Source organism: Hylobates moloch, unplaced genomic scaffold, assembly GCF_009828535.3.
Source record: "Hylobates moloch isolate HMO894 unplaced genomic scaffold, HMol_V3 SCAFFOLD_19, whole genome shotgun sequence".
Lineage (NCBI taxonomy): Eukaryota > Metazoa > Chordata > Mammalia > Primates > Hylobatidae > Hylobates > Hylobates moloch.
This window is the reverse complement of record NW_026652294.1, coordinates 37,472,898-37,495,623: the sequence shown is the minus strand read 5'-3', so window position 1 is coordinate 37,495,623 and position 22,726 is coordinate 37,472,898. Positions and strand designations below refer to the sequence as shown.

Below are 22,726 nucleotides of genomic sequence, written 5' to 3'. Positions count from 1 at the left end.
AGAGAGGCTGGAATCTACTGAAAGGGCCAAGGCCAGGCTGTTCTCGAATCAGCCTCTGAGCTCGAAGGCGGCTTTTGAGATCTCTGAGTTTGCCCTCATTTTACAGATAGAAAAACAGAGGCCAACAGTCTGAGTTCTGATTCTGAGCCCATGCTGCTCTCTAGCCCAAGTCTGACCCCTGAGAGTAGCCTACTCCCCTTCCTTGGGCTGGCCTGGGCCAACGCCAACCCTGACCCCCCACAGTTTGCACACTGCTTCCCAGTCGGGCTCTCTCAACACCTCCCAAGGACGAGTTTCTCATTCTCCTGTGGGGAGGCAGCGCTGCTGTGGCCGGGTGTGGGGGTGAGGGGTCAGCAGTGGGCAGGCCTGCAGTCCCAGCTGCATCTCTTCCAGGTGTGTCTCATTGGGGACTGTGTGGGGGGCCTCCTGGCCTTCGATGCCATCTGCTACAGTGCGGGGCCCTCGGGGGACAGCCCTGCCAGCAGCAGCCGGAAGGGGAGCATCAGCAGCACCCAGGTACGGCCGGGGGCAGGGCTGCGGGAGGGGTATGCCCATAGGAGCAGGGCCTGCCCCTCGGGGAGAGAGTGCTGGTTCTTCACGTTGGCACCATGACATCCAGGTTACAAAGAAGTGTATCATAATCCGGCTGGGCGCGGTGGCTCACGCCTGTAATCCCAGGACTTTGGGAGGCCGAGGTGGGCAGATCACTTGAGGTCAGGAGTTTGAGACTAGCCTGGCCAACACGGTGAAATCCCATCTCTACTAAAAATACAAAAATTAGCCGGGCATGGTGGTGCGTGCCTGTAATCCCAGCTACTCGGGAGGCTGAGGCACGAGAATCACTTGAACCCAGGAGGTGGAGTTTTCAGTGAGCCAAGATTGCACCACTGCACTCTAGCCTGGGTGGCAGAGGGAGACTCTGTTTCAGAAAAGAAAAAAAAAAAAAAAACAGAAAAAGAAGAAGTGCATCATAATTCTACAAGAGTAGCAGGGGATTGTTGTGACAGGTGTGGAAACGGAGGCCTGGAGAGCTGGATTTGGCCCCTTCGACAGCCGTCCAGCATCCCAGCGGGAATGTCAATCCTGGTGGATGCAGGAGAGAGCCTGTGCCCAAAATCCTACCGTGATTGTGATGTGGCTTCCTGTGTCTTTTGGAGGAAGGGTAGCCCCTTCCTCACATCTTAGGATGAAGGGGTTGGTTTGTGCTTGGCGGGAGGAGACAAGGCCCCAGAGTCTCCCGTGACAGCAGTCTTTTTCTCTCCTGTCCCCTGTTCGGTCCCAAAGGACACCCCAGTTGCGGTGGCGGAGGATTGCAGCCTGGCCAGCAGCAAGCGTCTCAGCAAAAGCAATGTTGACATCCCCAGCGGGTTGGAGGATGAGGAGCCCAAGAGGCCGTTGCCGCGGAAACAGAGCGACTCCTCCACCTATGACTGCGAGGCCATCACCCAGCATCACGCCTTCCTCTCAAGGTACCCCTCCCTGTCCCCTGCTTGCTTTCTGTCAAAGCACCCAGAAGCAAGAAGACCTTGGCTCAGAGTCAACTGGGAGGGCTGTGACCAGTCATATGTCCCAGGCCCTTCCATGGGGGCTCATAGATAAGCACTGAAATGCTGGGACCACGGCCACTCGTGGTCGGCCCTGTACTGAGGGACCATGGCCACTCGTCATCAGCCCTGTACTGAGACTCTGGAACCTGGTCCCTGTCCCTGCCCTGCTCTGACTTGCAGAGAGACTGGGAACAGTTGTCTTTTTCTGAGCCTCGGCTTTTCTTCTGCAAAAAGATAATGCTGCCCGGCCTACTTTGCTGCATGGTTTTAAGAACCTGGTGGAATAACTGCTGTAACTATGTTTTGTGAGTCACCTGAGGTGTGTGTTGTTATCATTTCTCATAGGGAAAGAGAGGGCCAAGTAGGTCAGGAACTTTCTAGAGGTCACGCAGCCAGTGACGGAAGAGCTGGGATTATCATTCTGGTCTCCCTATCCCAAGTTCATGCTTTCTAATCCAACACACTTTTGTTTGTGGGCCAGGCAGGCTCCTCTACAGAACTGTCTACCCTTTAACTTTCTAGAAGACACATGTTAATCAACATGGGTGAAACACATTATCTGCACATTAATTCAGCTTACGCATTAATTGAAGTTGGACCCAAATTGGAAGGAATGTCTCTTTCTTTTTCCTGTGCTCCTCAGCTCTCTTCTTCCTTTCTTTCTCCTTCCTCCTTACCCAAGTGATAGGTATCATGAGGTCATTACAACATTTGGAAAATAATCATCTCACCACCCAGAGGGAGCCAATAGTCTCACTGTTAACATTGAGACTGTTTCCTTCTACATGCTTTTAAGATTGTTTTACTTTAAAAAAACCCTTTATATTGTGATCTTTTCCTGATATAATTAAAAATACTTGATAAATATTCTTAATGGCAATATAATATCGAATGAATGGATATCAGTTTACTTAATCCCTGTAATTAGGCGTTTTGGCTGTTTCCAATTCCTTAGCCGTATAAATAGCCCTACAGTGAACATCTTTGTGCATGAAAATGAACGTGTATATTAGGGTGATTATATTTGGATGGATTCCTGGAGGAAGAATTACTAGGTCAAAGGCTCTGCACATTTAAATCTCTGAATGTTTAAAGCCCTGCTGACAGATGATCCTTTAGAAAAGCAGCTACCTTCTTGTGAGGCTTGCAAGGTGAAAAATCTCAACAGTCCTGGCTCATCCTTGAAAAATCCTTTAGGAGAGCCCCAAATGTGGAGAGCGATGAGAAGTTGGAGGCTTCCAGGAGCTGGTCTGACACAGCCAGCTTTCCCCTCTGGTGTAGGGACAGATGGTGGTTTCTTTGGCAATTAAGTAGTTGGCGTGTGTTTAGGGACCACGCTGTACATGAAATATGTATTGTTAAACATCAGAGTCATCGTCTCACTGTGAGATGCTCACACCGCGAGAGGCAGGAGGGAGTGCGGAGACTGAGGATTCAACTTTGCAGACTCGCTCGCTCCCGAGGGTGGGGCACTTGTCCACATGATTTCAATGGCTCTTTCTAAAGTTTGTTCTCCTCTGACTCAAGTAGTTTAGTTGCTTTGCATTCAGTTAATCGATTCACTTTAAGCTGTAGCTAATGCTGGCTGGAAGGTCAGGGAGGTGCCCAGGTTTCCTTCTGATTCTCAGCGTCCTACTCTGGGTCTGTGGCTGAACGTAACTTGGATTCTTCCTGGGACAACAGGCACCTGGGTTAGAAATGGTTGGAATTCTGCGTGTCTCACATTTTTCTCCTTAAGCTCTGCTTCATCTGTGGGCTGGGGCTGGGGGTGGGGAGACCAAGCTGTTTGCATCTGTGTCTGCGGGTTGCCTGGAACAGGAGTTACGATGAAAGCCCTGATCCCAGCAGAACAGAACTGACGTTAGCCAGCTGGGTGTTGGGCAGGCTGGGCCTGTCTGATACACAGTGCAGGAATCCTCAGCGTGGCCATCACAAAGCCAGCATGACGAGGCAGGCCTGCCAGTGTGTAGGATGCTCAGGCGCCCCAGGTGCTCAGCCTGTTTTTGTAAGTGACATTTGATTGGATCCCAGCCATGCATATTTAATCACTGCCCATGGGCGCTTTTATGCTGCAATGGCAGAGTTAACTAGATGCAATGGGCACCACATGGTCCATGAAGTCTGAAATATTGACTCTCTGGCCCTTTGCAGAAAAAGTTTGTTGATTCCTTTTCTAGCCAAATATCAGCCAGGCCTTGGTGGCCAGTGCTGACTGTAGGTGGTGTGCAGCCGTGGACTCTCAGCCCCGTCCCAGGGATGGAGGGTTGGGCATTTCACGCTCAGAATTCAGGCTGTGCTGCTGAGTGAACACTCCCGCATTTTCGGTCCTTCCCTGCCCTGCCCTGCCCTGCGTCCTCCTCCCTCTGCAGCATCCACTCCAGCGTGCTAAAGGATGAGTCTGAGACCCCGGCGGCCGGGGGGCCGCAGCTCCCTGAGGTCAGTCTGGGCCGCTTTGACTTCGACGTGTCCGACTTCTTCCTCTTCGGCTCGCCGCTGGGCCTGGTCCTGGCCATGCGGAGGACGGTGCTGCCTGGGCTGGACGGTAGGGATGGTGTGGGCTGGGGCCACCGTGTCAGGGCCTCAGAATGAAGAGAGTGGAGTCAGGGACAGGGGCAGGGAAGGTCACAGAGTTGGGACAGGTGGAAAGAGAGGAGAGAGGGTGGGGCAGAGGAGGGAGAGAGGAGCAGCTTCCCTCCCGACACACAGCGAAGGTGAGGCAGCTTCAGATGGATTTTACTCTCCATGTCAAGTGCCCCTGGCTGCTTTGTGGCCCCATTGTCCGGTGGTCATGCCCTATGGGGAAGAGAAGACAGAATATTCAACCTCTTGCCTCCCACCCTCTCCTTCTCCTGTACTGAGGCAGACACGGCTGCCAGGTTGGTCTCACCACCCACCCCCGCATATCCCCAAGCCCACCTCAAGTGCCTTTGCTCACGCAATACCTGCAACCTTTTTTTTTTTTTTGAGATCGAGTCTCACTCTGTCGCCCAGGCTGGAGTGCAGTGGCGTGATCTCAGCTCACTGCAACCTCCGCCTCCTGGGTTAAAGCAATTTTCCTGCCTCAGTCTCCCGAGTAGCTGGAATTACAGGCACCCACCATGACGCCTGGCTAATTTTTGTATTTTTGGTAGAGATGGAGTTTCACCATGTTGGCCAGGCTGGTCTCGAACTCCTGACCTCAAGTGATCCACCTGCCTTGGCCTCCCAAATTGCTGGGATTACAGGCGTGAGCCACTGTGCCCGGCTAATACCTGCAACCTCGAATGCCTTTTCCTGCTCCTCTCAAATGTACACACCAGGCAATTGGCACCAGCAGGCGTGAGGGGTAGGGAGGGTAGCTGTGACTCTAAGGACAGAAGTACAGACCGTCTGAGGCTGCAGGGCACCTTGGGTATCCACAGATCCATGCTTTTGGCCAAAGCTTACTGACAAGCTACAGTATGGAACAGATAAAGTGGGTGGCAGAAATGGAGGCGAGGAGGCAGAACCCCATGGCTGCCCTCAGTGTCACTAATGAACCCTAGGGCTCCCTGGATGCTGGACAGTCCAGTCCCTGTTCTAGAATGAGACAGGGAGGCCTGCCGATGAGGTGGAGGCCTCAGTGGAGACACCTGCTGGTCAGCGAGAGAAGTGTTCCACCAGCTCTGGCAAACCTGGAACTCTCTCTAGCAGCAGGCCTAGAAACTGAGTGTTTATAGCCTTGAGGCCTGCGGAAGGGGCAGCTGACCTGCCTGAAGGAAGCTGGGTTGGCTTCCTAGGTCAGGTGGTAACTGAGTGAAAACTGGAAGAATCTAAAAGAGTTGCCCCGTGGAAATGGTGGAGGGAGGGCCCACAAGGAGAAGGGATGGTTTGCGCAAAGGCGCAGAGAAAGGAAAGCTGCAAGCCTGATTGGGGAAGGGCAGCTGTGCACCACGGCTGCAGTGCCGGGTGCCTGTCACTGCGCTCCTGGGTGGGGAGACAAACTGAACGTAATGGCTTTGTTCCCGTGGGGAGCAGGGAGCTCGGGGAGGCTCTTGAGAGGGGAGTAGGCTACTCCAGGCTGCACTCCAGGGAGCCTCCTAGGGCCCAGGGAGCAGGTACTAGAAAGGGGCTTCCCTCTGTCTTCCCACTCACCCCAGGCTTCCAGGTGCGTCCTGCCTGCAGCCAGGTCTACAGCTTCTTCCATTGCGCAGACCCCTCTGCCTCACGGCTTGAGCCACTGCTGGAGCCCAAGTTCCACCTGGTGCCACCTGTCAGTGTGCCTCGCTACCAGAGGTTCCCACTGGGCGATGGGCAGTCCCTCCTCCTCGGTAGGTTCTTGGGGGTGGGAGAGAGTGTGCTGAGCTGGAGGTGGGGCCCCAGCCCATTCAGCCCCTCCAAGCTCTCAGTGAGTAGGGTGACTCACCTGAGCAGGGGCTGTGAGAAGAGAAGGTTAGCCGACTCCTCTGTCTTCAGAGTCGCCCACCTGTGCTAAGCACCTGCTCCATCTGAGGCATCTTGGGGTTCAGAGACCCAGGCTGTGTCCCCCAACAGGCTCCTGAACACACTTCTCTGGCCAGGGCTGGGGTAACACTTGAGCTTTCAGACCTGATGGCGAGTCCAGGGATCTGTGCTCCAATCTATTTATGAGTGCCCAGCCTGGACTCTGGAGGGGTAGGGCAGAGAGTGTGCCACCCTGGTGGGCTTCATGGAAGAGGTGGCCTTTGATTAGGGTCCAGACAGGGGAGATGCATTTGGACAGATGGAGAAGAGCTAGAGGATGAGGATTGAGATCTTCTAGGTGGGGAGAACAGCAGGAGCGAGGGCAGGTGTTTTGGCGAAGAGCCAGTGGCCTCCAGGGTCAAGTGGGGTGATCCGGGCATGGACCGAGTGTCGTCGATGGGAGGCCTGTAATGGACAGTCAGCAGCTTGGAAATCGGAGCCTTGGCTCCACGCCCTACTTGAGGAAGTTTAGCCTAAGCCTGCTCAGAGGTTTGCATCAGGGATCGGGGAGCTGTGCATGGGGCTGATTCAGGATTAAAAACCATCCCTTCCTCACCCCTAATTCAATGGAGCCTCTGTTTCCAAATCCCTGCCTGCCTGGAGCTTCAGTAGGTCGGCTGGGCTGGAAACCTCCCTCCTCCATGGATCCCTCTTTGGTCAGGGGACTCCCCTCCCTCCCCGAGGCTATCCTAGCTCTCAGGCTGGAGTCCCCATTCCCTTCCAGAGGCAGCCTCAATGCTTTGTGGTGCAGGGGAGGAGTCGGCTGAGAGAGGATATGGCCGTGACTCATTCCTGGGACCTCAGCTGGTGCTTTTGGGGCAATGTCCCAGAGACTCCCTCTGCAGCTTTATTGGGGGTAGGGGTGATGGCTGGGACTCTAGCTTGTGTCTGCATAACTCACAGCTGCAAGGAGGTAAATGCGGCAATGTGCAGTGGCAACGGGGTCCGTTCAGGCCCAGGGGGCTGGTGGGGTGGGCACAGTGAGAGGGGCAGGTGCCTGCTGGGCTGGCAAGTGAGCAGAGCCAGGGCTGGCTCCTCCAAGTGCCCAGCCTCCCTCCCAGCATGGGGCTGGCACTGAGTGGGCAGCTCTGCTGGAGACACATGACTCAGCCTGACCTTGAAATTCTCCCTCCAGCCGATGCCCTACACACCCACAGCCCCCTCTTCCTGGAGGGCAGCTCCCAGGACAGCCCGCCCCTTCTGGACGCCCCTGCCTCACCCCCTCAGTCCTCGAGGTTCCAGCGCCCAGGACGGAGGATGAGCGAGGGGAGCTCCCACAGCGAAAGCTCGGAGTCCTCGGACAGCATGGCACCCGTGGGTGCCTCCCGCAGTGAGTGAGGTCCTTTTGGGGCCCTGCCTGGATTCGGGGGAGGGGAACCTTCCTCCGGGTGGTTGCTGGGTCACTGCTAGAGCTGCTGAGGGCAGGCCCTGGGGTAGGGAGAGGGTGAAAGAAGTCCTGGGGGCTGCTTCTGCCTTTAGAGAGCTGGGCGTCTGCTGGTGGAGACCTGGCATCGGTCCAAATCCTCACTCTGGCCCCAAACTGAGCTCTGACCTTGGAGGAACCTTGACCTCTGACCCTGGACAGAGCCCTGAACTCTGACCCTGCCTCAAATCAGAGCTCTGACCTTGAAGAGAGGAGTGACCCCTGATCCCTGACAGGGTCTAAGCTTTGACCTCAAACAGAGCCCTGACCTCTGACCCCAGACAGGGCTCTGACCTCTGACCATTAAGGAAGCCCTGAACATTCCAGACATAGACTCAGCCCCAACTTCAGGCAGAGCCCACTGGGAACTGCCACTGAGCGGCAGCCCTGGGTGAGACTGTGGACGTCTCTGTGGATCTGGCCCTCCTTCCTGGGCGTGGGCTTGGTGCGCACATCTTAGGGGAGGGCTGGTGGGTTTTGAGAAGGAAGGAGGAAGAGCAGTGCATTCCCCAGGACTCCTCCAGGCCAGGGTGCTCCAGCCCAAACCTGTGCCCCACGTGGGGCATCCACCACCAGTCTGTGCAATGGGAGACCCCGCTGCCCCTCGGGTGACACCCCGGGCCGGCCACGCATCCTCACCTTCCTCTCCAACCCACAGTCACAGCCAAGTGGTGGGGAACCAAGAGGATCGACTATGCCCTGTACTGCCCTGATGTCCTCACGGCCTTTCCCACTGTGGCCCTGCCCCACCTCTTCCACGCCAGCTACTGGGAGTCCACGGACGTGGTGGCCTTCATCCTGAGACAGGTACCGCTGCCACAGTCGCGGCCCTGCCCGGAGCCACCCCGAGGGGGTACCGCCCTTCTCCAGCTGGAGAGGAGGCTGTTCTTGCAGATGCTGTTCAGCTTTTGGCCTTGATCCTAAGAGCATGGGGAAGGCATTGGGGCACCTACGTGAGTGGGGAGTGACATGACCAGAGAATGGGCTTCATAAAGACGTTGGCTCCTGGGTGGCTGACAGTATGGTACATTCTAGAAAATTAAGTATCAACTACGTAGGAGAGTGTCTCAGTGTTTCAACTTGGAGACTGGAGTATTCAGTTCCCACTCCCCACTGGGTCTCAATGTCCTTGTCTGCAAAACAGAAGGTAAAGCAGAAAGGCCGGTGCCCAAAGGAGAGCCTGGTGAGGAGGGAGTCTGAGCAGCTGGTCGGGGTCATGATGTTATGAACAGCCGTGATGGCCAAGGTCAGGGGTATGGTTTTATATTGGGTTCAATAGGAAGCCATTACAGGGCTGTGAGCAAGGAAGAAATAGCAACTGACTTGTGGTTTTTGAAGGAAACCCTGAGGCTGAGGCTGCTGTTTTCATGGCAGGAGAGGAACCATGAGGCCTCTTGTGAGGCCAGTGCAGGGGCCCAACTTAGAGAAGAGGCTTGGACTAGGACAGGGGGTGGAGGTGCCACAGTGCCACAGAGTGGCAAGATTTGCATTACGGTGAGAGCGCTTGCGGCCGTCTGCATTGTAGGAGAAAGAGGGGAGCCCAGTAGGTCCTGTTTCCCTCTTGAGTGACTAAGGTGGTGCCATGTCCTGCACCTGCGGAAGAGCAGGGCTGGGCAGGAGGCAGAGGAAAGTGAGTTTTGTTTGTAGGTACTTGGGGGTAGGAGAGAGTGTGCTGGGCTGGAAGTGGGTCCCCAGCCCGGTGGCACCCAGGCCAGGGTGCTCCAGCCCAAACCTGTGCCCCACGTGGCACATCCACCACGGGTCTGGGTATGTGAAGTGTGAACTGCCTCTCAGCTGCTGGGATGGAAGGGGAGTAGGGGAGTCTGGAACTTAGAGAAGACGTCCGGATTCCAGATAAAAATGTGGGTGTCATCAGAGCTTGGACGGCATTTAAAACTGGTGATGAGTGCCAGACTAAGGGGGCTCCTACAGAGAGGGAAGTTCAGAGGTGAGTCCTGGGGCTCCCCGGGGGAGAGGAGGAGAAGCCGCTGAAGGAGAGAAGAGGACATCCCTGAGGTTGGAGGACCCAGACAGTGTAGGGAGAGGACCCCTGAGATAGGTGGGGTGGGAGTCACTGGGGCCGTGGCAAGAATGGCTTCCGTAGAGTGATGGACAAGGGCCCTGACTGGAGTGGGTGGAGTCGGGGGGCAGGTGAGGAAGGGGTGGTGGTGTATGGGCCAAGTCCTCTGTGAGTGCTGCTGTGAGGGACAGCAGGGACCTGGCGGTCACTGGAGAGGCATGAGTCTGAGAGAGTATTTTTTAAGATGGGCAATATTACAAGTGTTTGAATGCTAAGGAGAGTGATCTAGCAGAGTGAGTCTAACCAGTGCTGCGGGATTAGGAGGGGAGCATGGCTGGAGCAATGTCCTCAAGAAGCGAGGAGGGGCTGGGATCAGGACTCAAGCCAGCCTTAAGGAAGGGCCACCTTGCTGTAACAGAGGGAGGGCAGAGAGTGGGGACAGACAGAGGTGGCTGCCAGGTTTGGGCACAGAGGGGCGGAGACTTCTCTCAGGAAGGGAGCCAACTGGGAGACTGCTCTGGCCCCAGCTATCAGGACAGGAATGCAGGGACGTGGGTTCCAGGGTCTGCAGCCTCCTGACGGTTCCAGGCTGTGAGGTTGGGGGGTTGCAGGGGCAGGGCTCAGCTGGCCACAAGCTGGTGGGCGCTGACACCCTGGGAGGGAAGCAGAGAAGCCAGAAGACCTGACCGGGGCCCTGCTCGATTCTTGGCCAGGTGATGCGCTATGAGAGCATGAACATCAAGGAGAGCGCCCGCCTGGACCCCGCAGCACTGAGTCCCGCCAACCCCCGGGAGAAGTGGCTTCGTAAGCGGACTCAGGTCAAGCTGAGGGTGCGTGCATGCTCAGTTCACATGTGGCTGGACTGCGTCCTCCAGGAGGTGGGGCTGGCCTGGGGGCTGGGGCATCCGCATGGGAGGTAAGCACTTCAATTTGCCCTCAGAGCTCAGCACCCAAACAGGCTGGGGCTCACACTCAGATGAAGCCCAGGCACTGCAGCTGCAAGGGTGTGTGAGTTGCTTCCCCATGGCCTGGTTCCAAGGAGCCCTGAGGGCAGGAGTCCAAGACACTAGGGTTGGTGAGGAGATACCAGTTATGGAGCAATTGCTATATGCCAGGCTACGGTAGATGTGGACTTGAATCAAAAAGAGTCCTGGATCTCAGTCACTTACCATTGAGTATGGCCTGGTGTGATATTTGATAGAGGAAGGGACAGATTAAGATAAAGATGGAAAGAAGGATTGTCAGGGTAAATCATTCAAGGCTTCTCTGAAGAGGCTCCTCTGTGGGGTATTCAAGGATGAATAGGAGTTTGAGGTGCATACATTTATTTATTCACTCAGCAAACGATCATCAGTGCCTACTCTGTCTCAGTTATTCTGCTAGAGAGTGGAGCATAGGGTTGTACAGGCACAACCATTGCTGTGGTAGGCACCTCCAGTCTGGTGAAAAGACCAGACATGGACCCCAAGAACAATCCTAAAAGGTAGAAGGAGATCAATCCTTCATGAACCAACTCTTTTTTGATAAACATATTTATTGAGATAAAATCCACATATCCTATAATTTACCCATTTAGATAGTACAATTCAATGGATTTTCGTATATTCACAGATGTGTGCAACCATTACCATGGTCACTTTTAGAGCTTTTTCATAACCTCCAAAAAGAAGCTCTGTACCCTTTAGCTGACACTCCCTCACTTGCCCCAGGCAATCAGTAATTGACTTTCTGTGCCTGCAGATTTGCCTATTCTGGACATTTCATTTCGATGAAATGATGTAATATGTGATCATTTGTGTCTGGCTTCTTTCACTTAGCACACTGTCTTCAAGGTTCATCCACATGGTCGCTGTGTCAGAAATTCCTTTCTGAGGTTGAATAATACTCCGCTGTATGCAGATGCTACGTTTTGCTTATCCATTCACTACCTGATGGACATTTGGGTTGTTTTCACTTGTTTTTTTTTTTTTTGAGACGGAGTCTTGCTCTGTCACCCAGGCTGGAGTGCAGTGGTGCAATCTCAACTCACTGTAACCTCCTATCCCTGGTTCAAGTGATTCTTCTGCCTCAGCCTCCCGAGTAGCTAGGATTACAGGTGTTCACTACCACGTCCGGCTAATTTTTTTTTTTTCTTTTTTTTGTATTTTTAGTAGAGATGGAGTTTCGCCATGTTGGCCAGGCTGGTGTTTTCACCTTTTGGCTACTATGAATAATGCTGCTATGAACGTCCGTGTATAAGTTTTTTTGTTTTTCATTTCTCCTGTGTTTTCATTTCTCTCAGATAGATGCCTAGAAGTGCAATTTCTGGATCAAATGGTAACTCTATGTTTAATCATATAGGGAACTGCCAGACTGTTTTCCACAGTGACTGTACCATTTCACATTCCCACTGCAATGTATGAGGATTCTGATTTCTCTGCATCTTCAGCAACCCCTGTTATTATCTGTCTGTTTGATTCTAGTCATCCTGGTGGGTGTGACGGGGTATTTCATTGTGGTTTTGATTGCATTTCTCTAATGACTAGGGATGCCAGATCTTTTCAGGTGCTCATATTCATGAACCAGCTGCTCCCTCCCCCCGACAGTGCACCTGTAAGGGGGCCTGTGTCCCCTACTTGGCTGAGTGTCTCCAGGGCAGGGCCCATGACCAGTTTATCTCAGGGACCCCATGCAGATGAGGTGTTTGCAGATATTTGTTGGATTGAATTAAAATGTGTGGGAATTGAAAGGAGATTGAGAACATGTCTTTGAGGAGTCCGAGGAGTGTTTCTTGGTGATGATGACGCTGAGTCTAGTCATAGCGAATGGGCTGGAATGTGGGGGAAGAGGGCCAGGGCCAGGGATGGCACCTAGAGCCAGTGTGGGGGGCGGGGCAGCAGTGTGAGCAAAGGCCTGGAGGCTGCTGCAGAGCCTCGCAGAAAGGACCAGAAGGTGTGGATGGGGAGCAGCAGGAGACAGACTGAAGAGGTCATTCAGGCAAGCCTTGGAAAGCTAAGCTCAGGTTCTGTACTCTACCCAGAGGGCACTGGGGAGCCCGGGAGGGTGTTAATAGATCTGTGCTTTATAAAGACAGAGGATCTGTTGCAGGGACTGCCTTTGAGTGAGGAGCTCCATTAGGAAGCTGTTAGCAGCATCCCGGCAATGTGGCTGTGAGAAAGATGAAGATGTGGCCAGCACGGTAAAGGAGTGGTCACTAGATTGACAGACTGGGGTCTTGGAAGCCAGGCTGGGAGTGGGGGCTGGTCGGGGCCAACACAGGCTGCAGAATGAACTGAAACCAGAAGAATAGGGAGGTTGAGGCAGTCACAGATAAAGTGATACAGCGTCCAGGATTGCTCCAGGATAATCCCGGTGGGGCTGGGGCTGAGGCTGGGGAACTGGGCAAGGGAAGAATGAAACCGGGATGGCCATGAGTTCATTGCTAAGTGGGGGAGCAGGTGCCGGGAACACGAGGCTTTGTTACACTCTCTCTCTCTCTCTCTCTACGCTTGTGCATTTGAAATTTTATCTTAAAAAAAAAAAAAAAGACAGATAGTAAATATCTGTTGGATGTGAGCTGTGATGTAGAAGAAAGAACCAAAAGTGACCAGGCAGTTCCCAGCCCAGGGATCCAGAAGATAAGGACAGGCTGTGAGGCCAGTTGTCCCCTCAGGGCCGAGCAGAGTCAAAAGCAGAGAACAGGCCGGGCGCAGTGGCTCACACCTATAATCCCAGCACTTTGGGAGTCCGAGGCGGGTGGATCACCTGAGGTTAGGAGTTCAAGACCAGCCTGATCAACATGGAGAAACCCTGTCTCTACTAAAAATATGAAATTAGCCAGGTGTGGAGGCACATGCCTGTAATCTCAGCTACTCGGGAGGCTGAGGCAGGAGAACCACTTGAACCCGGGAGGTGGAGGTTGCAGTGAGCCAAGATTGTGCCATTGCACTACAGCCTGGGCAACAAGAGCCAAACTCCATCTCAAAAACAAAAAACAAAACAAACAAAAAAACAAAAGCAGAGAACATACAATGGCAGGAAGCCCTGTGTGCCTTGAAGACAGCGTTTGGGGGACTCATGGTCTGTTTTTCTCACACGATTCCCTGGGAACACATCTCTGAAACTCTAGCAGAAGTTAGTAGAGAGATAGGATTCAGCAGGCTGATATGCCTCCAGCCAGTCTGAGGAACACTGCAATGATAAAGCAAGGTTGAGCCTCCCTTATAAGGGCTGAGCCAGCTTCTTTCTGTCCTTCCAGAATGTCACGGCTAATCACCGGGCCAACGATGTGATTGCTGCTGAAGATGGCCCCCAGGTCCTGGTGGGGCGGTTCATGTACGGGCCCCTCGACATGGTGGCTCTGACTGGAGAGAAGGTACCCGGGGCTGGGCCTCCCCTCCTCAGCCAGTCCACGTGCACCAGGTGCCTTATGGAGCCACATGACATGTGGGGTGAGGGTGTCAAGAGGGCCGAGCTGCCTGGGGTGGAAGCACAGGGCCAGGATCCACCCACCTGCTTGGGCGGGCCGGGAAGGACGAGCAAGGAGGAAAGGATGGGCTCAGAGCATCCAAGGACGAATGAGGAGCCAGGGTGGCAGGAGCCAGGGAATGTCAGGCAGGGACCTCAGCCCAGAGTTCCCCCCCGCCCAGCCGCTCTCCCAAGCCTGTAGCCCCTCAGCCTTCAGGGAGTCCCCTGACCCCCTTCACTACCGCAGGTGGACATCCTAGTAATGGCAGAGCCGTCCTCAGGCCGCTGGGTACACCTGGACACAGAGATCACCAACAGCAGCGGTCGCATCACATACAATGTGCCGCGGCCCCGGCGCCTGGGGGTCGGCGTCTATCCTGTGAAGATGGTCGTCAGGTAAGACCCAGGGGCCATTCTCAGGGTGGTTTCTCTCATTTCCAGCCAGGCCTGTCTAGAAGGTGGGGTACTTGGGGTTCTTTGTGGGTCCCCATCTCTGTCTGCATGGACAGAGGTGGATGGGAGAGGTCGCCAGCCGTGGCATCAGGAGATGCCACCCAGGTGCTCTCTGACCTTGACCCAGACTGAGCTCTGACTGCAGCTACAGGCTGACCTCTGGCTTCCGGCTAATGTCTGACCCTGACCTCACGGCTGACCACAGGCAGGTTTCTTTCAGGGGCGACCAGACCTGTGCCATGAGCTACCTCACGGTGTTGCCCCGGGGCATGGAGTGCGTTGTGTTCAGCATTGACGGGTCCTTTGCGGCCAGCGTGTCTATCATGGGAAGCGACCCCAAGGTCCGGCCGGGTGCAGTGGACGTTGTCCGGTGAGTACCACCTTCCACGAGGCCTATATCTCCCTGGGGGGCAGCAGCCAGCAGCCCCGGGGGAAATATGTTGTTTTTCTGATTTGCTCTAGGAATTCTATTGGTCTCTGGGGCTGCGATCTGAGAAGCCCTGTCTTTACCTCCAATAGTAATTTATTGAGTGTCCTTGGGAAAATTTCTGCTGCTTTCTAGACCTCAGCTTGTCTGTTTCTTCCTCTCTTCCTTCCTCCCTCAATTCCTTCCTTTTTTCCTTCTTCCCTCCCTCTCTCCTTCCCTCCTTCCTTCCCTCCCTGCCTCCCTCTCTCCATTCATGCATGCATCCACCACTTTCTGAGGCCCACTGTGGCCAGGCTGTGTGCTGGGCACTGATGCAGAGTGAGCTCTTACGTTGGAGGAAACTCAGAGTCTGGTGGGGAAAATAAGTCGCAGGCATGAGAAACTGTAACCCAGGACTCCAAGTGATCAGAACCTCAAGAGTAGGACAGATGCCAAGCACTAGAAGTTCTTGGGGGCTGGAGACTGCCCTGCCTCACCCCAGTAACAGTGATGGTTTTGGGGAGAGAAGACGGGCCTGGCTCCTGGGCTCCCGGAAGACTGCTGCCCTCAAGATGCCCAGCAGCTCCATAGGAACAGGCCTAGACAGGCTGAAGCCCATTTCAGGGGGCCAGCCTCCCCCTTGTAGGGCTAGGTCATTTGTTGCCGTTACCACAAATCCCTCCTGCGTCACGGCCCCTCCCACTGCAGGGGGGGGAGGTTGTGGTCCTTCCTCTCTGGGGGTCCGTGGTCCTCCCATTGCCTTCCATGGGGCCACATGGTGCTCCCCAAACCTCGACAGTCATCAGAAACTCCCCTTTTCATAAACACATCACTGGGCCCCACATCAGAACTAACCAGGATCCCTAGGGGTGATCCCTGCACCCCTGCGTTTGTGTAGAGCATCCCCAGATCCCTCAGATCATCATCCAGGTTTAGAACTCCCCAGCTCTGTTAGTCAGTTCTGGTGGCAGGTGCCATAAAGGTGTCCAACCAGGTCTGGGCTTACCTGACATCTTGCAGCCAGGATTCTGTGTGAAGTCAGCCAACCAGAGCTATCCCACTGCGCTGTGAGAGCACAGAGGAAAGAGGCTGGTCCTGCTTGGGAAGCAGGGAAGGCTTCCTGGAGGAAGGGGGGTCTTGAAAGATGGAAGATGGGAAGATCAGGAGATGGAGCCATAAGGGCTGTCTAGGGGAGCGCTGTGCAGCAGAAGAGCCAAGGGCTTGTTCAGGGGGCAGCAAAGCAGCTCTGGGTGGGCTGGGGAGATCCCATTTGCAAAGGCAGAGCAGGGACATGGCCACAGAGGCAGAGAGCGGCCTCGAGGCTCTACCTCAGGGTGCTGGGGAGCTGGAGATGCTGTTGGACAAAGGAGTGCTGGGGTTAGATTTACGATATACAGAAATCACCATGGAAACGCTGCGGAGGATAATAATAAAGCCAGCCACACCAAGCACACCACCTCGCTATGCATGTTTGGGATTAATTCCTTCCGTCTTTAGGACAACCTTATGGGGTAGTTCCTATTATTATGCCCATTTTACAGAAGGGGAAACTGAAACCCTGGGAGGTTGGGGAGGGTTGAGTAATCTGCCTAGGGTTACAGGGCTCAGGTTAGATGTGGGTAGGAGTGGGGGTGGAGGGAAAGAGGCCGCCCAGGAGGCTTTTGTAGTGGCCCAGGAGAGAGATGGGGCCTGAGCTAAGGATGAGAAGCAGGGCTGAAGTGAGAGGGCTGGGGCAGCGGGTAAAGAGTCTGGCCTGGTGAAAGCGAAAGGCTTTCTTCCTGGAGGAGGAGGAGGAGGAGGGAGGGAGGCACAGGGAACAGGGAAGAATGAAAGGCGCCTGTCTCTGGCTCTGAAGCTGCTGTGAGCAGAGGGGGCAGGGGTGAGGAGATGAGTCTGGATATGGGCCTGCAGCATCTGCAGGCCTGATCCAGGGGAGACGTCCAGGGCTCAACCCAGAGAGGCGATTAGGGGTCCCCCTTGTTCTCCCTAGCACGCCTCAGACTCGTCCCTCTGATGTCTCAGGAGGGCAGCTGCGGGCAGGGCAGGCTTCTGGGCATCAGGTGGCCTGCACTGGGCAAGGCCGGACCCTTCTAATGCCGTCTCGCCAGGCACTGGCAGGACCTGGGCTACATGATCCTTTACATCACGGGACGGCCGGACATGCAGAAGCAGCGGGTGGTGTCGTGGCTGTCCCAGCACAACTTCCCACAGGGCATGATCTTCTTCTCGGACGGGCTGGTGCATGACCCGCTGCGGCAGAAGGCCATCTTCCTGCGCAACCTCATGCAGGAGGTGAGTGGCCAGCCTGGGCGGGGCCGCCATGGCTTGAGAGCGCATCCCTCCTCTCCACCGCTCCCCGTCTCCCTCCTCCCGGGTGGGGCCTCGTGATGTGCAGTCTGCAAATCCCATTCCCGTGGATCTGGCTGGGTCCTCTAGCAGCCCTGTGAGGTAGGTTATTAGTCTCGTCATTGACAGAGGAGAAAGGTGAGGCCCCGGCGACTTGCCCTAGATCTGAGTCAGACTTTCGTCCTTTATCTCCTGACTCTTGTCGCTACATCTGGCCATTCATGCAATAGACATTTAAGTGCCGATTGTGTTCCTTACTCTGTGCTTGTTGGGGCTGCACAGAGACAAACAGAACCAGGGGGACAGAGGATGTGCTTTCCGTGACCAAAGCTGTGGTTCGCACTAGCAGCACTAGGGAACTAGGGAGAAGTGCAAATTATCTGCCCTGCCTCCCCCTGCCACCCTCTTAGACCTACTCAATCAGAAACTCTGGGGAGGGGCTCAGGAACCTTTTCACAAGCCCTCCAGGGGATTCTGATGCACAGAAAAATTAATCAAGAATCCCTGACCTAGAGCAGAACAGGCGTTGACATATAATGACCAAACCCAGCCCACAGCCTGTTTTGCTATGACTGGTCAGCTAAGAATGGTTTTTACACTTTCAAATGGATGGAGAGAATAATCAAAAGAATGGTATTTCATGACATGAAAATTACGTGAATTTCAATGTCTCTAAATAAAAAAAGTTTGATTGGAACACAGCCAAGCTCATCTGTCTACATATTGTCTATGATTGCTTTTGCAATACAACAGCAGAATTGAGTAGTGGTGACACAGTGCGAAGCCTGATATATTTACTATCTGGCCTTTCAAAGAAAATGTCTGCAAATCCCTGATCTAGAGGAGGAAGGACGTGTCAATTGACAACTACTGGTGTGTGGTTGAAAAAGGCCCTTTTAGCAAACAGAGGAGAAAGGACTTCAGTTTGTCCAGGGAGGGCAGGGAAGGCTGCTAGGAAGTGGTAACTTTTGAGCTGAGTCTTGAAGCATGAGTTTGTCAGGTAGACAGTGAAACAGCATGTGCAAAGGCATGGAGGCAGGAGACAGCTTGGAACGTTCCAGGCTTGGGGTAAGTGCAGGTGGGGTTAGACCCAGGTTAGATGAGCCCTCAGAGGTCATCGGGGCCCAAACTTGGCAGATCTTGAAAACCTTGGAAACCAGGCCAAGATCATAAATTCTCTGCTGAGGGTCATGGGGAGCCATGGAAGAGTTTAAAGCAGGGAGGTGGCAGTGTCTAATTTGGCTTATAGAAAGATCCCATTGGTGGCTGTGCGGAGAACAGATTGGCAGGAGAAACTGGAGGCAGGGAGGCCAGTTAGTGGGCCATTGCCCAAGCAAAAGACAGGAAGACCATAATCCAGGGGATGATGAGCATAGGATGGAGAGAAAAACAAGGACCGGATTAGGAGGTGGAATAGTCAGGGCTCAGGGATGGTTGGACGCAGGGAGCGAGGGGTTCTAAGATGCCCACGCTGGGTGACCAGGAGGGATCCAGGTGCTACACACCTGACCAAGGTCCCCATGGAGGCAGAGCCTGTCCATTCTACTCACCAATATAGCTTCTGGATTGGGGGTGATGATGCTATGTGGTAGGGACTCAATAAATGTTGGTAGAATGAACAAATGAATGAGTGAGTGAATGAGAGGGGACATGAGAGGAGGACCAGGCTGGAGGGAGATGAGCTCAGCTGTGGACATGTCAAGGCTGATACAGCCATGGGACCTGATATGGCTTAGCGTAGTTCTGGGCTGCAGGTGGAGACTGGGAAACAGACACACGAGACGGATCAGTGGAGCCACGAGACGGGAGACAAGGCATTAGAAGAGGCTGTGCTTGGCCCCTGAGAGCAGCACAAGGAGCGGCTGAAGGACCAGGAGGAGAGTGAGGGGGAGGAGGGCCAGGAGAGAGACTACAGGATCGGGAGGAGAGGGGTTCAAGCAGATAGCGCCCCTCTTGCCAAGGGTGTGGGATGCTGAGAACTGTCCACTAGACAAAGATTGGCCACCAGATGACCTTGTGAGGAAAAGACAATTCGGAAGGACAAGGGGGCAAAAGTAGTAGGGAGAGGAGCAGAGAATGTGGGTGTCAGCTGGGAGGTCATGAGGCAGGTAGGCAGGGTTGCCAGAGCTGGAGGATCCAAGTTATAGGAGTGAGCTCAGGTGAATGAGAAGGTGGAAGGGCCAGACGAAAAGGGGCTGCTCCATCCTCTGAGCCAAAGGCCAGTTGGGAATAAACCAGCCATTGAGGTGAGGGGCAGCGGGCTGAGGAAGCCCTCTCCTTGGTCCAGCATCAAAGGCAGTCACCTGCAGGATGGGGTAGGGCTCCGGGAAGGACAGGAAGAAGATGGAAGGTGAGAGCTGCCTGGCTCTGTTTCTTTAGCAGCTCTTGGTAGGCAGCATGTACAAATACACAAGGTGGATAGTGGAAAATTTCCAGGGCTGAGATTTGGCCGGGCGGGTGTGGGAGGAGGATGAAGGGGTGAGAGAATCTGGGGTGGAGGCAGAGGACACAGGAATGCCGTGGGTCGCTCAGGCAGGATGAGGAAGGGGCGAGGCAGCAGGGCTGGTACAGAAAAGACAAGTGTCGGTGAGGCTGAGAGCAGCCAGGTGGGGGCTGGCGGAGAAGTGGCGGGGAGGGGGCAGAAGCACTGGGCAGAGCGGACGTGTGGAAGTTCACAGTTAGAGAGGCAGGTTCTGAGTTCGGTCCTGGAAGTGATGGCCACTGACATGAAAGAAGGTGCGAAGCTGCGAGGCTGGGTGGGAGGTGCTAGATCCTTCACGTCAGACCGTGGGTCATCCCAGCGATGGTGGGGCTTGGCAGGAAGGAAAACTTGTGACCCAGAACCAAAGTCTCCAGTGGCTTTAGAGGAGTGTGAGTGGGAGAAAAAGAGGATGGCAGTGACAGGAGGCACACAGTGAGGGGCAGCTGGGTGGCGAGCACCTCACAGGAGGAGGTAGTTTGATCCCGTTTATCCTGGGGAGGGGAGGGAAGGGTGACGGTCTGGAAGTGCCCCTGGAGCAAGGCAGACCTTGTGCAGTTCTCTGAATTGAATTGGGGATTCTGGGGGGCGGGGCGGGGCGGTCATCACAGCAGCCAGCGAGAGGCAGTGGGCGCGTGGCAAGCTGCAGCGTGGAGCGGTGTGGTCGGCACAGGATCAGCAGCCAGGCAGAACTGGCCTCCAGTCCCAGCCCTGTGAGCCAGAAACCTGGAACTCAATGTCCTTATCCACAGAGGAACGCTTGCCTTCATTATTACTTAACCCGAGTGTACTGCTGCTGGAGGCGGGGCTGGTAAATGGTGTGGTCACGACTGGACTGTTTACCGGGCAGAGCCCTGGGTTGGGCCTGGGGTGCAGGGAGGGGCAGCCACTCTGGGGGTTCATTCCTGATACAGGGTGGCCCCATGGCTTGGAGTCTACTAGAGTGCACATAAAGGGTCCCCAAGCAGGAGCTCCCTGGAGTTGGCCTGGGAAGGCTTTCCGGGGGTGGGCTGGCCTCACTCTCCCCCCATGCCTTCCCTGTGTTTCAGTGCTTCATCAAAATCAGTGCGGCCTATGGCTCCACGAAGGACATCTCTGTCTACAGCGTGCTGGGCCTGCCTGCCTCCCAGATCTTCATTGTGGGCCGGCCCACCAAGAAGTACCAAACCCAGTGCCAGGTGGGTGGAGGCGGGGCTGGAGGTGGGGAGTTGTGAGGGAGGTCAGGGAAAGGGATAGAGGGAGTAAGCACTTCATTCATTCATTCATTTGTTCATTCCCCCATTTGCTCATTCATTTATTCAACAAACACTTCGGGGTGCCTGCCTTGGGCCAGGGCCTGTGTTGGGTGCAGGGGTAGAATCCCAAGTGGAGTCAGATGCAATGAACTTCTGTGTAGTGGCGAGATGGACACATTTGCAGTTGGTGACAGTGGAGTGTAGCAAGTGCCATGATGTATGACGGGGAGCACAGGGAATTGTGGGGCCCTAGAGAGGGACTGCTAACCCAGACTCTAGGGCAAGGTTGGGTTTCTGGAATTTGAAGGAATGGTCCAGGAAGGGCCTGAGATTGAGAAGAGTATTTGTGACAGAGGCAGCAGCAAAAGCCAAGGTCAGGAGGTGACACAGAACATGTATATTCTGGGAACTGTCAGTGACTCAGCTTGGCTGCGTGGGACGTGAGCCGGAGGTGGGTGGGCGGGGCTAGAACGGTCAGTGCAGCCAAGATGGCCTGTGTGGGGACTCTGTGAGGGTGTGGGATGAGCAGGTGTGTGATTCAGGAAGCTCCCTCAGGCTGCAGGTGGAAGGTGGTTCAGACGAAGGAAAGAAAAGCCGAGAGGACGTTGAAGAGAAAGTGGAGGGTCTGAGAGGCATTTTTTGGTAGGGGATGGATTGGGTTTGGTAATGCCCAGATCAGATGTGCAGGATGAGAGAAAGGGAAGGTGGAGGACAGCTACTTGGTCTGTGGCTTTGGTGACCATGTAGGAGATGCCACTATTGGAATCGTGCAGCAGGTGGAAGGGAAGGAGTTGACCTCCCTCTGGGGCATGTCAAGTGTGCAGTGCCTGAGAGTGACCCGCGGGTAGAGGGTCAGGAGATGGTGGCGTCTCCGAGTTGGGAGCTCAGAGGCCCCGCTTCTCAAACTCTGAAGTGCACAAGCATCACCTGGAGATCTTGTTGACATGCGTATTCTGATTCCACAGGCCTAGGGGCGGGGAGAGGGCCTGAAGTTCTGCCTAACAAGGTGCCAGGTGGTGTTGATGCTGCCAGGGTCCATGGACCACATATTGAGTAGAAGGCTCTGGACACAGCCGGAAGGACTGGCAAGGAGGGCAGCTGCAGGGCTCAGTAAGATGACAAGAGGCATGGAGAGGCCGTGTGACGGGAGGGACTTTGCAGGATTCTAGCAAGCCAAGTGGACAAGGATGGGCGCTTCCCCACCCTCAAAAATCCAGAGGCCAAGCACCCTGGCTCATGCCTGTAATCCTGGTGCTTTGATATGCAGGATTGCTTGAGCCCAGGGTTCAAGGCCAGCCCTGGCAACATAGCAAGACGCTGTTTCTACAAAAAATTTTAAAAATGAGCTGGGCGTGGTAGCATGTACCTGTGGTCCCAGTTACTCGGGAGGCTGAGGCTGGAGTATTGCTTGAGCTGGCGAAGTTGAGACTGCAGCGAGCTGAGACTGGGCTACTGCACTCCAGCCTGGGCGACACAGCGAGAACCCGTCTCAAATAAATAAATAAATTATTTAAAATAAAATAAAATAGGAAAGAAAATCCAGAGAACTCTGGTGTGACCCATGGGTACAGGTAGAGATGCATGGTTGTCCAAAGCAGGATGGGGACCCTGGAACAGTAAAGAGCTCCCGACTTCCCCAGGGTTCCTTGGAGAAGCTGGAGGGGCCTCCGTAGAGTGGTCCCGGGAAATGATGGGGATAGGATCTGGATCAGGGGCCTGCCCTGCCCCTCCGCCTGATGCGTGTCCCTTCCCCTCCCCTCCTCTCCCTTCCCTTCTGCCCACTCCCTTCTTCTCCCTTTTCCCCCTCCCGTTCCCTCTTCCCCCTTCCTTTCTCTCCCCTCCCCCTCCCCTCCCCCTCCCCTCCTCTCCCTTCCCCTCTTCCCCCTCCTCTCCCTTCCCCTCTTCCCCCT

The 22,726-nt window shown here is 54.8% G+C and overlaps 1 protein-coding gene across 3 annotated transcripts in view; it reads left to right on the top strand.

Annotated features, from left to right (window-relative positions):
- Nucleotides 1-22,726, top strand: part of PITPNM3 (PITPNM family member 3) — a 105,309-nt gene that overhangs the window by 78,146 nt on the left and 4,437 nt on the right. For 2 of the 3 annotated variants that reach the window (XM_032138087.2, XM_058431476.1), the window contains exons 8-19: nt 394-516; nt 1,285-1,469; nt 3,917-4,089; nt 5,666-5,836; nt 7,144-7,338; nt 8,090-8,238; nt 10,165-10,281; nt 13,689-13,805; nt 14,145-14,293; nt 14,571-14,720; nt 16,865-17,048; nt 20,631-20,759. In XM_032138087.2, coding sequence (XP_031993978.1) covers nt 394-516; nt 1,285-1,469; nt 3,917-4,089; nt 5,666-5,836; nt 7,144-7,338; nt 8,090-8,238; nt 10,165-10,281; nt 13,689-13,805; nt 14,145-14,293; nt 14,571-14,720; nt 16,865-17,048; nt 20,631-20,759 — 1,842 coding nt within the window. The remainder of the gene's footprint in view (nt 1-393; nt 517-1,284; nt 1,470-3,916; nt 4,090-5,665; nt 5,837-7,143; nt 7,339-8,089; nt 8,239-10,164; nt 10,282-13,688; nt 13,806-14,144; nt 14,294-14,570; nt 14,721-16,864; nt 17,049-20,630; nt 20,760-22,726) is intronic. The other variant, XM_058431477.1, reaches the window with a different exon arrangement.